We start from the raw sequence: 17,131 nt of genomic DNA, 5'->3' as shown, positions 1-17,131 counted from the left end.
GCAAATTTCGGGGGTTGGCGAGCGTTAGCGAGCAGGGAGCGCAACCCACTAGTATAACAAAATTCTCAGCAATTTTCTTTCAAGAAATAATAAGCATTATATTTTTGCAAGAAGTTTATGTCGGCCCTTAGTAGTTTCGGGATCAGAGCAATTGAAACTCTCTCTCCCCTCCTTGAGTACGGTCTTGACTACATCACATATAAGGTAGAATTTATCCCGACCCCCCCCAAATGTGGGTATGCGGGAAATGTATTGTAATATAAATTAACTTACCATCACATGTAAATTAAATGGAAATTTTTCTAAAATAGTCATATAAAATAGAAGTGCCCGCTACTTTTTCACTCATATTCTAGCATTACTAAATTGAGCATATGGTTAACGTATGTAGTACCAGTGGGTTAAAACCGAGTGATTTGACTTTTTCCATAAAAAAAAAATAATTTTTAAAAAAAAAGCATTACATCAATGACTTTTTCGAAAATGATGTATTGTAAACAACTATACAATGAATATTTTAATTAAATTTGACAATTTCCACATTGAATAGTTTAACTCCAACAAGCCTTCGAATCTTAGCTACCCGGTATTAGTCCACTTTCCCTTGATTAAAAAAAATAGGCTAAATTACTAACAATCACTGACACTGTAGAAATACTAGTCAAGCACTTACGTATCCTAGATCATTTAAAAACAATATTAAATTATAGATATTACAAAAACCTACCCTAATTAAAGAATTTTAAAACAACAAATAATGCACAAAGAAACAAATCTGGAAATCAGACAGCTATTTCGATGATAAAAGCTATAACTACCGAAACACATACCAGGATATTTTAATGATGGCAATTCAGATTTATTAAAGTTAACATCAGTGCCTGTATTTCAAGTGTAATTTGAACATAGTTGAAATATTAAATCACTAAATATTACTTAGCAACGTATTATTAAGCACGTAACCGAAATAAGACTTTTACAAAATTACATATTAGAAATATTTCTAAAAGTGTTTGGGTATAATAAAAACATTTTACTCATTTGAACGTATTCATAATGCTTCTGTACTTTATTAAAACAATTTATTTTATTTATATTATATTACTTTAGAATACATGGTTGTTTTCATGCGTTGGTCATTGTATACTTACTTAATTTGAATTAACACAAATACCAACGCATGTGTTACAAAATTATGCATAAATGTTGTTTTTTTTTCAATTCGCCAAATCTTGAAGAATAAAATTCAACTGCGTGTGGAATAAAATTTTAATCACACATCAGCACAATTCCGTCTCGTAACTTAATGAAAAATTTTATCATAAATATTCCGTAATTACAACTTAATTTGTTAGCGAATTGATAAGAGAATATTAAGCATTTTCTCAATCTTATGAATAAAAAGAAACTTAAGCAAAATGCCAAACAATTCAATTAACTTAATCATCTTTAAAGGTGCAATGCTGCGAGGGATACTTAGACAGCGAAATTTTTATGCATTACTTTTAAGATGAAGTTGGTTTTACTTACCACCTTCTACCTCGCAAATGAGTATTAATCTGGAGCCGAGATTATGGGGACCAGACACCCTTTGCAGAACATCCTCACTTTGGTCTTTTATAATTGGCTTTTTAGGGGGAACTAGAAGGAAAACAAATATTGTGTCATTTATTTGATAATGAATGCAATAAACAAATTGTTTTGAAATAAAATTACTCTTTGGTTAATTGAGAGGGAGTTTGGGTAATGTTAAAGTATTTACTAGAAAGTGTTAGTTGTTTTGATAAATTGAGTTACTTTGTTGCTATTTGCCCTGACAGTTTATGAAAATAAACAAGCTTTATTTTTAAGATTTATGAACTAGTGTTTTTTTTTGTTTTTCTTAATCATGAAGGTTTTTTTAGAAATTGATAAAAATATACAAATATTATATTAATTAAAATGTTTATTTCCTATCATGAGTTTTTAAAACTTTACGAAAATAAATAATATTCATTAATTAATTTACTATTTTTAAAATTACGTTTAATTTATTAATTAAATAATCATTTTTTAAAATTATGTTTAAAAATTTAAAGAAATTAAAAATTATGTTAATTTAACTGGAAGGAAAACAAATATTGTGTCATTTATTTGATAATGGATGCAATAAACAAATTGTTTAGAAATAAAATTACTCTTTGGTTCATTGAGACGGATTTTGGGTTATGTTAAAGTATTTACTAGAAAGTGTTAGTTGTTTTGATAAATTAAGTTACTTTGTTGCTATTGCCCTGACAGTTTATGAAAATAAACAAGCTTTATGTTTAAGATTTATGAACTAATGTTTTTTTTTAATCATAAGCTTTTAGAAATTGATGAAAATATGCAAATAATATATTAATTAAAATTTTTATTTCCTATCATGAGTTTTTGAAACTTTACGAAAATAAATAATCTTCGTTAATTAATTCAATATTTCTTTAAATTATGTTTTATTTATTAATTAAATAATTATTTTATAAAATTATGTTTTAATAAAAAAAAGCATTAAAATGAATAAACTTCATTTTTATGATTTATTAATTAAAGCATTTTTCATGATATCTAGGTTTCTTGACTACCTAATATAAAAAAAAAAATCAAGTTTTGTGTATAAAATCCGTGAGGTTTAGTTTTCTTATGTAAGGAAAAATATGTTTTCCAAATATTAAATGATAAATAAAATTTCTTTGAAAATAAAAGCATAAAAAAAGGTTTATACTATTAAGGAAACTAATTGTGTAAACCTGATGGTTTGAAGTTAATAGTCCAAACCTATAAACCTATCGTTTAAAAATAGTAAAAATTGTAAATAAGCAAGCTGAGGCAAAACTATTACCAAAGTAATTTTCAATGAATATTTTTTTTTATTTGAAGAGTATTTCATTTGATAAATTTTAATTGATTTCTTTTTCTTCTTTACCCAAAACCGAAATACTTGTTTTCAGTTATTTTTTGAAAAATATTACGTTAAGCATTTAATCTTGAAATAAAATATTATTATTATGGTACTATGCAATTTATTTATGAAAAATAAATATAACTTGTCAAATAGATTATGGTGAATATTATAGACGAATTTAAAAATCATAGTTGGTATTGAAAATAACTTAGTACAACTAAGTAGTGACAGTACAGGGCCCCTTTAGATATGGTGAATTCATTTTAATTGTTCTATACTAATACATTGAAATTTTGTAAATAAATAAAAATCCATTTTTACCACATTTATACAATAATACCACATTTGAATATTGTCTCTGGAATGAATATTGTCTCTGGATGTTATATTATAAGTTTTGAAAGTAGAACCGTATTATAACAAAATTAACTAAATTAACAGAGCAAATATAGAATTGCATGTTGATTAATTACAAATTCAAATAATAATTTGGAATAATAAAAACAATATTTTCTCAGAACAGAAAATAATGTAATAATAAGAAATGCAACAATAACAAACTTAAAGAGATTACTTTTTCGAATGTTTAAAAAATAACACTCATTGTATAACTTTACATAATAACTAAAAGATTTTCTAAATAATCATAATTATAATAACCATAATTTTCTGACTTTAGGCCAAAATGTGAGGATGTTTAATTTTAAATAACTTCAGTAAATAAAAGAAATTCTGCTAAGAGACTTTACATAATAAAACATAGAATTTTTTTTTCAAATGTTTCAACAGTAATTTAATAATTTGTAAATAAATTAGAACAGTAATGTCTACAAATCAAGAGTAAAATAAAAATTATGAATTAAACAATTCGCTATACCAAATTAAATGTTTCAATATATAAAATCAAAACTTTGGTGTAATGAATAAATGAATAAATAAAATATAAACGTTTTTTGCCTACTTAATATTAAATTTGAAAATTAGTTAATTATGTAACTTTTTTAAAGACTGCGTGAATTGCGTAAAATAATGTTAAGGTGATGTTAACTAAAATAATGTTAAAAAATATTAATTGAAAATTGACCATTTATTTTGTCAAAGTTGTTTTTTCATCCACACTTAAGACCTGAGAAAAAATTGAAGAACTTAATTATTCAAAATTGTTCAAATAAGTTTGCAACAAACAAGGAAGTTTTTAAAAAAACACAACCTTTATCTAAAAAAGTTTTAATGAACTAATAATAAATTAACTCTTAATTTTATTTTTTTAACATAATGTATTATTCGTCTTCATCTATCTAAAGCTACAATAACTTAATTCCGTTAATAAAAGTTGTTATAACTTTTATACACCACTCTGTTCCTTTCCCAATTACTATTATTGTCATATTGTGAATGGCAATATTATTATTATATTTCTTTTAGTTTTGCATTAACTTCATAAATTAAGAGTCTAAAATTTTTCAAACTGCTTTGTATCAAAATCATCTGAATTAATTTTAAAAAAATTTAAGAGAAAAAGATGGATTAGAAAAGGAACTTAAAATCTATGAATTTTTTTTTCTAAATTCCAATAATATTTAGTGTCCTTATGATATTGCTACTTGATGAATGATTTTGTGTAATTTTTGGTTCCGTTTATTTTGTTTTGTTCAATAAAGTTGGCTCGTTTGTTAAAATTATAATAATAACTTACTTATAATTTCTAATATAACAAGTGAATTTCTGGATCTGGCTATTTTAAAATCTACTCTACATCTGTATTCGCCCTCATCTTCAGCTTTTAGTTGCTCAAGCTTCAGAATGGTTGGGTTTGTTGACATATCTAGAAATGCACGTCCCATGATCTCTTGTCCGGGAGCGTGTTTAGCCTGATATAACCCTCTTCTTCGAGAGTCCAAACTGTACAGAGGGGTTGTACTTTCGTCTTTGTACCAAAGTACTAACGCTACATCATCTTCGGTAGATGGTGGAGTAATATCACATGTTAAACCAACTTTGCCACCTTCTACAGCTATTACAGTTTCGATTTTTTCTGAAATGAGAAAGAAATAAGTTCGTTATTTTATTTCAAAGGGAAACAGAAAAAATACAAAATTTATTTAAAATAATAAGGAAATTCTGAAACAAAAATATTAGCTCATTTCAAATCAATAAATGTAATGTATTTGCAAGTTAACTAAGATTTCAAGTTTCCATTTATTAAGGATTAAGGCTTTTAACTGAGGTTAATCTCAACCACATTTACTTCTATTTTAATCTAATTTTACTAATACCGTATATTTTCGAATGTAAGCCGAACCGTGTATGAGTCAAAGAGTGCAATGTTAGACAATGTTTTGGAAAAAATGGTTAAATAACAATTTATTTGCTTGTTATTTTACCATATTTAAACTTAACCATCAAATAAGATTCATCAAGATTCATTTTACCTAATACGATTAAACAACCAGAATTTTAACACAATATTTAGACCAACCTAAAACCCCTTAGTTCCTTACAGATGTGTACATACTATACCCGAGATCTTATATCCAATAAAAAGAGTTTTAGAGTCCCAGCGTTGATGCCACAATTTTTTTCTGTATTTATATTCCCCCAATATTTCCTCTATACCCTCTATATAAATACGATACTCTAATTAGCGCTTAGATGACAGGACCATAACTCTGCTGAACTACTTCCATTGTTCAACTAAATTTCTTTTTTACGATTTTGAAACCATCATAGTTGTAAACGTTCGAAAAACCGAATAATTTTGTATTTATGGTTTTTTAACCATACTGGTTGAAAACGGTTATAAAACGGTACAGGTAAAAAAGGTTTTTTTTACCTTAACATTCACTGTAAATTAGATGGATGGACTGCTGCCATTTATTTTACAATAATTTTAGAAAGAAAATTCTAACAGTTTTTATTTGGAAATTTTCCTAAAATTTAAAAAAAACTTATATAAGCCGATATAAAGTAAATAAATAGATAAGATGCTTAAAAATGTACCCCTACTCGTGTAATAACAGTTGCACTTTGGGTAAAAGCAGCATGGACCTTCCGAATTTTGAATTAAAAGATAAAAATATTATAGTATTCATCACAAAAAAAGTTTTTTTTATGTGTTTCTTTTTCAATTTTTATGTTTCGGCATTCCGTTTTTAACTTCAATTTTATGTATTCTTATGCCTTGTATACATTTCGTAACATTTACTGATTATCGCTAATGCTCTACAAAAGGAAAAATATTTCTTTTGGTGATGTCCTCCTAAAATTTTTCGAAGTTAATCGACCGGATTATTTTCCGATCCCCAACTTTAATATCCGAAAATTTTCTGAAAATTCTTGATTTATATTTGGAAATATTCAGTAATAAATTTCATTGTTAACTTAATCGTTCAGTTAAAATTTTGTGTTACTATGTCTCCGATTAGAGAATGATTTCGTTTTTTTTTTTTAATTCAGAGGAAAATTCATTGTGAATTTCGAGAAATATCAAATTCATACAAACAAAACAAAAGTGCATATAAGAAAAAATTTGAGGGCAGATTTTATGCTGTTCCAATTCTAAAGTTTCTGAACATTTGCAAAAATGATAAAAATAAATATGCAATTAAACAGTTTTATAACTGCGAAAGAAAATCATTAACTTAAAAAAAACAGAAATGCATAATTTTTTTTCACTTGTGTATGCAATTTTTTCAATTCAAATTCTTTAATTTGAATGCAATCAATTTTTTTTTCTCACATGCGTTTATTTCTTTTTCCGTAAATAATTAGTTATTCTAAGTAAATTTAAGACATTCACGTGTTTTTCAAAATGCAATAATTATATAAATTATTATACTTTGAGCTTTAATTATGCATTTGAAATGCTTCTTTATAGTAATCGCATTATAATATGCGAACTAAGCTTAGGAGCTTATACCTACCAAATTTAAAAGACTCTCTTTACAGGATTACAATGTGTTGTTCAAACATTTATTAATGAAAAACCGGTTAAAATTATTCCTCTTTTTTTTTTTGAAATTTAAAGAAAAAGTAACAGCGAAAAGTTAAATATAAATATTAAATCAACAACAATGTATCTAAAATTATTTTAGTTCTAATTAATGACTTTGAAATAATTAAAAATCTAAAAATAATTTGTATCATATTAAGATTTACATTTGTAACCAACTTGATAAGAACAACTCCATTTTTGTGAAAGACATATTTATGTTACATGTTATTTCTTTTTCAAATAGTTACTAGTTATCTTTTTCTTTTTAAAAAAGTTTTTTACTTTTAATACTACGCCACATAATATATTTATAATAAAAAATATTTTCCATTTTAAGCTCATCAAATGTCATATTGTTATGAGATGTACATACAATAAATGATATTAAGTTCTTAAGTGAAGCGAATATTGAGTTGAGCTCTTTGAGGAAATGCTTTAAACGAAATACTAGAAAGCAAAAAGTTTTTTACTTTCTTTAGTCTAATATAAAAGTTTTTATTTTATTTTTTTTATTTGATATTACTTTTATATTTAGAAATTACTTCATTTTCTAGTTGAACTAATAAACGCTGATCTCATTGAATGCTCATAAAATTATTTGGAGCAAAATATTAAAGTAAAAACTTTTCTTTTAAATAATGTGTCATATTTTCTACTATTTTTAATTTCTCAGTACATTTTTTTAAATAGAAAAATCGAAAAATTGGTTTGAGGAAGTAGAAACTAAAATTTATTAAAAAGAAAATGCCGAGAAAGTTTGAGAATGTCTGAGTCAAATGCTTCACGCATCCATCCAAACATTCATCATGTCTATGGTTACCCGATGTTTGATGAAATTCCTTATTAGAAGTTCTAAACCTGTACTTAATTATAACCATTCATATACATGCTTGTTAAATTTATAAATTTGGTCTGATGAAACATTTCAACTCTATTAATCCTAGTAAAGATAATAACCTAGCAAATAACAAACTAAATCTTTACGTATCAGTAAAGCTTAAATATCAAAAATTAAGAAACGTATTCTGATCTCCATGGCAACGAAAAATTTAAACATTTAATGTTTGATATTTACATTTAAGAATTTAACTTAATTGGTATTTTAATGCTATGAGGAGAATTGTTTTTTTACTGCATGCTTCGAATATATTCTTACGAAGAAAAAATTAGGATTTGTCATCCGTTTTTGCCTGTTTGGTCTGCAGTCTTATTAAGATTAGGCAATAAGCATTCTTGTTAGGAGTTTTAAACTAGATTTTGATGCCGTAAAGAATGGTATTGGGGCTTAGAAATCATTGAATACAATAAAATAATTATTTTTAAATCAATAACATACGAAGACTTTTGATAATAGAGCTGGAATAGTTTATTGGCGAGTTTTCGCGAAACTAAGAGGCCCCACCCCTTGTTCGCTCATCTCACTCACCCCCGTAAATGCCCCTTATTAAACATTGTCTTTTATTTCTCAAAAGTTAATATTTTTTATTCTTCTTATTATAAGTTAATATATCGTATTAATATAATTTCGCTCAGACAACGGATACATTGTCAATATTTAAAGCAAAAATACTAAAGTAAGAAAGGAATTACAAGAAAAGCCCTTACAATTTCAATAACTTAATTGCAATTTCGAAAAAAAAAACTCGTGTTAAGCTCATGAATAAAACTACTTATCAAATATTAATTTAAATTTGAAACTACGTTCGAGGTGCTTTATTCATCGTTCTTCATCAATTTTTCTACAAACGTTTGTAATTTCAAGATTCAAAATACTATAGTTTTTGAGCAGAAAAGCAAAATGTAATGTGAAGTTAAATATCCACACTGTAAAAAACTCTGTATCCGGTACCGGCACTAAAAAGTACCGGCACTAAGGATGTTGGTACTTTTTACCATTTACTTTTATTTTTATAGTAATAATTGCAATAAAATCACTGAATTAGTCTTATTAAATAAAGATTATTGTAAAAACTACGGCATTTTTTTATGATAAATTGGATTTTACGAAAGATGCACCCTAAGTGCCGGTACTCTATACCGGAATTTTTTTATACATAGTGCGCTATGCTGCTTATGATTTTTCAATGAAGAGAGATAATTTTGAAAATCTGGTTCAGGCAAATCTCCCTAAAAATCCAAATATTTATACAAAACATAATTTGCATTAAATGTTACTACAAATGTTGTTCAAATCGAAAATAGTATGTAGGAAATCTTTGTAAATAAAAATAAAATTAACATAATCACAACGTTATACGTAAACCAATTTATATTTCTTATAGAGTCTAATCTTGACTGTGCAAAAAATATTCAAACTAAGCACAATAAAAGCTTAAGGATTTATAAAGAAAAGTAGAATAAACTCTCATAATAAATTCATTTCTAAGTATGAACAAAATTGTCGCCTGCCTAAAGTACTTTCATGCTACGAATTACTTTCTTAATAAAACTTTTAGTAATCAATCTTCCCATTTTTTTTAAACAAAAGATGGAAATAATTATTTTTCCTGAAATATTTTTAGTTTATGATTAAAAGGAAGGATATCCTAGTAAAACAAGCGATTATTAATGATAATTTATGTTTCATTCCATAAAACTAAATAAGATATTAAAAAAATGTCATTAATTTTTTTTCAAAACATAGGCTTAATATTTTTAGTTTTTGATGCAATTTCATTCTCATTTATTTTAAAGTTAAGTTTAATATCCATGGAAACAATTTAATATATTCTTATAATCAATTGGTGTATTTTTCATGGCAAATCTTATTATATTATAATGCAGTTTGAGTGTGTATAGGTACTAACGTATAGTATATATTTATTTTTTTGCTAGTACAGCGTTTATCAACCTTTCAGTATTCAATTTTCAATCATAATTTTCATCGCGTCCCTCACATACAGCAAAATGTATACAATAATAATGTATTTTGAGTATTTTTCCGCTAAACCTACACTATGACCTTAATTTTAAACCTTACAAATTACCAAGAATATTGAAATTTATTGATTTTTGGCAACACCGATCCTCAGCATTGAGAAATCAAAAATCCGGTGCCTCTTTATTGCTCTTGCGTCCACCATGTCGGACAACACCATTGGCGTCCACCATTTTCAACATCCTGCCTTTGTGAAACTTAATTTTCTGCGATGGCTTCTTTGAAGACAAACTATAGATCTCAGCTAAATGTAGAAAAAGAACTGAGAGTATCTATTTCAAATATTAAGCCTTCCTTTGACAAACTTTACCCTGCAATACAGTTCCAAGGAAGTCACTAATAATTATTTAATTTGTTTTTAATTTAGTAAGTTTTGATTAAGTAAATTTTGATTTAGTAAGTTGTTTTAATTTAATAAGTTAATTATTACATAATATGTCGGAATGTATTCTGTTTTGTATGTATGCTTTCCTATCAGTCAGTTAATCGATTTTTTTTAAATATTATTTGCTCTTGGATATGCTCGCGCTCCCTTATTGGGGGTGCTCCCCACAGGTTGAGAATCCCTGTGTTAGTAGATTCATTTCAAATATTTGAACATGATGCAAAAGAAGGCATTTTCAAAATAGAATCAGAATGGTGAGGGATCTTTTACCAGAAATTACAGTTATTGAGAAGAGATACACTAATTTAACCTCCGTTGTTTGTGTGTATGCAGGCACTGTTTATTTCTCCTATATTTCGACCCTTAAACAATTTATAGGTATATTAAAATACTGATATTGCATCAATATAGTAAACAGGAGTAGGAATACTCAGAGGATAGAATACTTGATTTCAGCTGAGGTGATTCTGGTTCGTATCCCAACGACAGTGAGATGACTTATATTATCATCAGTGAAAGGCGGAACATATAAGTTAAAATTGTCTTACATTCATTCTAACTGTCTGCACTGTGGGGTGATTTAAGCAAAACATACTCATGATTATTGGTAAATTTGATTTAAAAAGTCTTTCCTAAAGACTAGTTTCTTCCAATGCTTGATCTAGGATTTTTTTTAATTTCATAAATAGGAAGTTTCGAACAAAATTACAAGTTATATGGATAGTTTTTTGTCGCATAAGAATAGCTGAAAAAGTGCGAATGGCACACGTGTACGCGTGTACCCAGGTGAATGCCTTCCTAAGTATTCTTGATCCTGATGCCTAATATTGCTTGACATCGGCTATCAGACAAGAACCGATATTTTTGCCATGGTATGGCTGTTGGTGGTATGGATGGGTTATTAAACACCAGCTATAAAATGAAGTATAATATGGAGACTGGAAAGGGACGTGAAGCAGCAGGTACGTGAAGCTGCAAAGGTACGTGAAGTTGCGAACGTCTATAATTGTTGAACCAACAATTATAGACGTTTACTTCACGAGGATTCGAAACCATCCCAAATAGTACATTTGAGATATATCATTCACATGTGTTACTAAATTTTAAAAACTCCAATTTATAAGCAAGAAATGTTTAGTCGCTTAAGATGAAATACGTTTTTACTCAAATTAACCAGACTTTGTGTTACATAAAATATTTAATTGCAGAACTCGCCCATAGTTTAGCACGACGGTCATTTCCTTTATCAGAAGTTATAATATTATTCTCTTATATATTTAATGGTAATTAAACAAATTAATTTACAGCTAGAAGCAAAAATATATAAGTTATAAAGTTACTTTAAACACACTTTAATGTTATTATGATGATAATTATTTATAAAGTGAGATCTCAGACATTTTGTTTCAATTATTATGAAACATTGCATTAGAAACAGAAACATATTACTGTATGTTATTTTCTTCAAAAGTGTTTTAATTAAGATGTTCAATTATTTTAGGAATTTTAATTTCATAGTAGTACAAGTTTAAACAATATCAAAAGAATAATTCATCTTTTTAATAATTTGTAATGGTAAAAATCAAGAGCATTGATTGTAAATAAAAATGAAACATTACACGATTCTGCAATAAAAACTATTAATTGAAAGCTTAACATAACGGCAGCAGTTTTTGTTTCTATCTTGACAATTTACCAATTCCTATAAATACTCCATCAATGGCACTATCATAACAATACGTCCGTTTCGCTATAAGTTATTTTTCTGCATCACAAGTGCATGACGGTGTTACAAAACATATTAATCAATGGTACTTGATATATGCAAGGCTGTCTTTGCCTTTATCAGAAGATTCACTCCGAAAACAGGTTGGCTTCTAAAAGAGGGGTAAAGTGGGAGAGGCCATGACAGCCAAACGCCGGACATTCATCTTTTCCAGATTTGTTCCAAACTAGTATCCTCCTTACTCTCTATATAGGAACTTCGTGACGTATCTACGTTGGGAGAATTGAAACTCTTCCTCTCTATTTTTCTCTTCGCTCATTTCATACTTCGCCATTTTATTCCTTCTTTTTATTTCTCTCTTCTTCTTTTATATTATCTGTCCACATTTCTTTTTCCGTCGAGTGGAAAAAGATGGAACATTGAAGTGGTTTCAGAGGGGGGAGGAAATAGTAGGGGTGGTGCTGGTCCTGATAAGGTGCTTTGTTCTCCGTCAAAAGAACTGAACAGCTGCTGTTCCATTCTTTGGTGGTTAGTTGTGGCTTTTTCGTTATATTAGTTTCAAACCTAGAGAAGTGATCGAAAGTTCTCTCAATCCGGAAGTGCACGGGGCACGCTTTTTGCTCTCTCTTGTTCGAATCGAACCTCTTGCAAAGTTATTAGTTCATCACTTAAGGAAGAGTAATTTCTATGGAGTGCAGCTTTTCACTAGGCTGATTTTAAGGTCTTACGTGGCTCAATGTATAGACATTTTTATGCATGAATTGAAATTTTTTTTTCTTTAAATCTGAATTGAAAAGTATTAATGCATTTTTGAAAGCAAATTGATTTTTTGAGGGGGGGGGGAGAATTCATGAACGAAGTAAGGTTTCGAAATTGACGATTTATTATTATCTTTTTTTTCATATGGAAGTTAATTTCACTTTTGCCCAGTTGGATAGGAATCAAATATTTCGAGATTAAAGCAATACCTTATTATACTTTTTCTAATTCAAATACCTACATAGAACTTTAATTTGCTTTAAAAAAGCAGTGCAACAATGATTGTTTATTTTATACAAGTTTTTCTCTAAGGTTAGCAAAAAGGTGTAAAAATATGGCTAAAAACTACATGTAATTATTTTGCTTTATTATTAGCTAGGTTTGCATTTATTTAACTAAATTAATATTTAGATAAAAATAATGACAATAATTGCCTGTTTTAACATCATTAAAAATTTCACAGATTTTTTTTGAGACTTAAAAAATTAGTTTTTTTTCATGTGACAAACAAAACTTTTGGGAGGAAGTTTTACACTTGGCTTCATGAAATTGTGATGCATTTATAAAGAAATCATAAATTATAAACCTTATTTTTTAATTTACTGATGACTTCTATATTCTTTATATATATTTTCAAGGGCATTTTTATGATGAATATTAAAGTTTTAAGATAACTTGTCCGCCAACTCACATTTTTTTTGTAGCAATCTTAATCGTTGTTCGATTAGCATTTACACAAATGTATATTTCTGATATGATAATTACAAACTTACAATACGTAACATAAACATATTTTATTGATTCACGATAAATTTTTGATGATTTTTAAAGATTTTCTTTACTATAAAATGATTAATTATTATCATGTATTTATTTATTAGTAGTAAGGGATTTAAAAATAAATATCAATGACCTTAAACTAACCATTTGTAGGGGCTTTAGAAATTCATAGAAAGCACAGAAAAAACCCTTACAAAAAATAAGGTACTTTTGTGGTTGCTTTGAGGTTGATAAGTATTAAAAAAAGCTTGGGGTGGAAAATGAGCTTATGTTTTGCACCAAAAATATCCTCATCAATAAACCCTAATTTCAACCTAATTTACACCTCATAAAATAAACTTTATATATAACTCAGTAATAATTTTAAGTGACATCTGGCGAAATTATTCTCATATCAAATACATTTATTTGGTTGAAGGTCAAAAAAAAAATATGCACAACTTAAAAACAACAACTCTAAACTGGTTGCTCGAGATTTCTATCAACCTCAAAAAAACCTTAAGTGTAAATAAAACAACTTCATACACTCTGATTTTAAATCTCGGGAAGCTTATTTTTTAAAGTTGCATTTGAAATGAACTTTAAATAAAGTTCTGATCAACCTTAACACCTTAAAACTACCACAAATAAAACCTAATAAATACTTTCAATTTTTGTAAGGGAAGCCTTCTACATTCAGTATTTTATGAAAGTTTCAAAAAATTTTATTTTGTGAAAGTTTCATTGTTTAAAATTTATCATCTTGATTTAAAAAATTTTAGATGAGTGAGAATAAGTCACGGGGCATTTACTAATTGAAATGAACTTTAAATAAACTTCTGATCTACCTTAGCATCTCAAAACTACCACAAATAAAACCTAATAAATACTTTCAATTTTTGTAAGGGAAGCCTGCTACATTCAGTATTTTATGAAAGTTTCAAAAACTCTTTGTTTTAAATTTATCATCTTGATTTAAAACATTTTAGATGAGTGAGAATAAGTCACGGGGCATTTACTAATTGATATGAACTTTAAATAAACTTCTGTTTAACCCTAACACCTCAAAATTACCACAAATAAAATCTAATAAATACTTTCAGTTTTTGTAAGGGAAGCCTGCTACATTCAGTATTTTATGAAAGTTTCATAAACTCTTTGTTTAAAATTTATCATCTTGATTTAAAACATTTTAGATGAGTGAGAATAAGTCACGGGGCATTTACTAATTGAAATGAACTTTAAATAAACTTCTGATCAACCCAAACACCTCAAAATTACCACAAATAAAATCTAATAAATACTTTCAATTTTTGTAAGGGGAGCTTGCTACATTCAGTATTTTATGAAAGTTTCATAAACTCTTTGTTTAAAATTTATCATCTTGATTTAAAACATTTTAGATGAGTGAGAATAAGTCACGGGGCATTTACTAATAATCTAATAAGACGAGGAACGAATTTAATAATCATGAAAAGGCTTCTTGATCATCCATCAAAATGTGAGGGTAGAAAATAGTTACTTCAGCCACTCCTCGATCTTGCCGCTCATAAAGCTGCGTGACAGCAGCAACACTAGGCAGCCAAAATCCCCTACCAGCGCCACATCTCAATGATGACTTGACCTAGAAAACTTGATGATTTGTTTCCTTGTTTTAGCTTTTGCCTATGCGATGAAGCCAAGAAAGAATCGACTTATTTATTTTGGCGCGTTTTTAAATGTGCAATAAATAATAAATTTCCCTTTAAAGCTGAAATAGAAATAATACAGTAGCGAAAATATTTGTTGCATTCGGGAAAATTTTCTATTAAATTAATTCTCTCGAACAATGCAATTCCATTTATTTATTCATTTCAAAAATTTGCGGAACAAATTACGTCATAAAATAGTGGAAATCTGAGTGCAGTAAAATAAATTTTTACCGTAAAATTTTATACCGCAATTCTTACAGTAATATTTATTTAATTAGAGTGATTCGGTAATTTCGCACCAAATCTTACTGTGAAAAGTATAGTATAACAGTTTTTTGTTCCATGAAATTTTACGTTAAATATGGATTTTAAGCTAAAAAATACTTTTATCATAATTCAATCTGAAATTTTTAACAGTTTGGCGATTTTCTTTCTCCAAAACGCAGCTGTACACTACGATTTATTCACAAGATATAATTGTGTTTGATATTAAATTTACAAAGTACTGTTTTAGGTAAGCATTATTTATAAGTACACTCTCATGAAAACCGGGTCAACTTCGAACCGTATTATTACTACCTGGAACAAAATCTGGTACAAACTTTCTATTAACTTAACAAAGTGTTAAAAAACCATATTCCATACGAAGTTAAAACACTGTATCATGCATTTAAGTTTAAAATTACGCTAATTCTGTCTATAGTACGCTTAGCAACATGGTTATCACGAATTTACGCGATATTATGGTTCAAGTTATATCATTCATAGTATCAATTAATTGTTAATTTGTTAAATGGAAATGTAAATTTGGGAATTCTTGCTTTTTTATTCCAATTTTCTATTTCATAAATATAAAATTGAATTTCATAAGTAAGCATATATGCATAAATTTGAATAAAGCTGAAGTCTTAGAAAAATTTTCAAAATTGCTATCGTGTTTTCAAAGAAAATGTGTCTAATGTACATGTATAATTTAAAAATTTCATTCAAAATTGGTTCAACTATCAATCGTTAAACAAACGCATTTTTAGTGTATTGCTCGTAAGGCAGAAGAATCGTATTAATACACTTTTTACTATAAATTCTACTACTTTTTAAACTTACAATTTCGTTAATGTCTTATTTTAAACAAATAGTTAATAGATATTACAAATAGTTACACATTTAGTTAAAAAAGTAATCTAAACTGTTCCTATAGAAAATGAAGGCAGTAAAATTTTTCATTAGCTCCTTTTAGAGGAAAAAATGTTTTCATCATGAGAGTAAGACAAATTAATAATTTTCAGCTCTTTTCAATTCAAAACTCTTCAATAATTTTATAATACAAATGAATAAAAACAAAAACAAATTTCATTTCAATGTTTCTGACTTGAAGTCTTATTATCATTAACTTTGAAGAGAAATTGCTTAGGAATAATCATAATAGAATCTACCAAACAGGCTCCTGAAACATCAGACCAATATATCACTAACAATGATATATTACTAAAGACATATCTGGAATAGCTGTTATTCTTTGAGAAAATTAATGGCGCATTTCTTTTGTTCAAAACGACGCCAAGGAGTGTCAACAATAGAGTATAAGATTTTTTTCCTCTTTTATATACCGTATGCTTTATTGTTTTGCTGGCAGACTGCACTTCATTAATAAAAACTAAACTATTTTTTAAAATATTGCAAAAATATCTGAGACCTTGAAGCTTTAATATCACTAGTTATAAATAAACTTTTAAATATAAGGAATGTAATTGATAACCATATTACTTTCAGCAAACATAAACCTATTTTCTAAGAAATTTTTCCAGCTAAAATATTATTACAAAACACTAAACAAAGATATGTGGTTCGAAATGTTAATTAAATATATTTTAACAATAAAAGTCATATATTTATATAAAAAAGCAATTTTTAACGAATAATTCAAGAAAGATTTTTGATTTACGAAAGTTTAACGAA

The 17,131-nt window shown here is 27.3% G+C and overlaps 1 protein-coding gene across 2 annotated transcripts in view; it reads right to left on the bottom strand.

The window, feature by feature from the left end:
* The window catches only part of LOC107436142 (protein turtle homolog B), a 415,136-nt gene that overhangs the window by 106,188 nt on the left and 291,817 nt on the right, over nt 1–17,131 (bottom strand). For both annotated transcript variants that reach the window (XM_071179194.2, XM_071179196.2), the window contains exons 2-3: nt 4,620–4,958; nt 1,531–1,641 (exon numbers count right to left, since the gene is read on the bottom strand). In XM_071179194.2, coding sequence (XP_071035295.2) covers nt 1,531–1,641; nt 4,620–4,958 — 450 coding nt within the window. The remainder of the gene's footprint in view (nt 1–1,530; nt 1,642–4,619; nt 4,959–17,131) is intronic.

This window comes from Parasteatoda tepidariorum, chromosome 3 (assembly GCF_982258835.1).
Source record: "Parasteatoda tepidariorum strain Cologne lab strain chromosome 3, Ptep-v5.0, whole genome shotgun sequence".
NCBI classification, from domain to species: Eukaryota; Metazoa; Arthropoda; class Arachnida; order Araneae; family Theridiidae; genus Parasteatoda; species Parasteatoda tepidariorum.
This window is presented reverse-complemented; position numbering and strand designations above follow the sequence as displayed.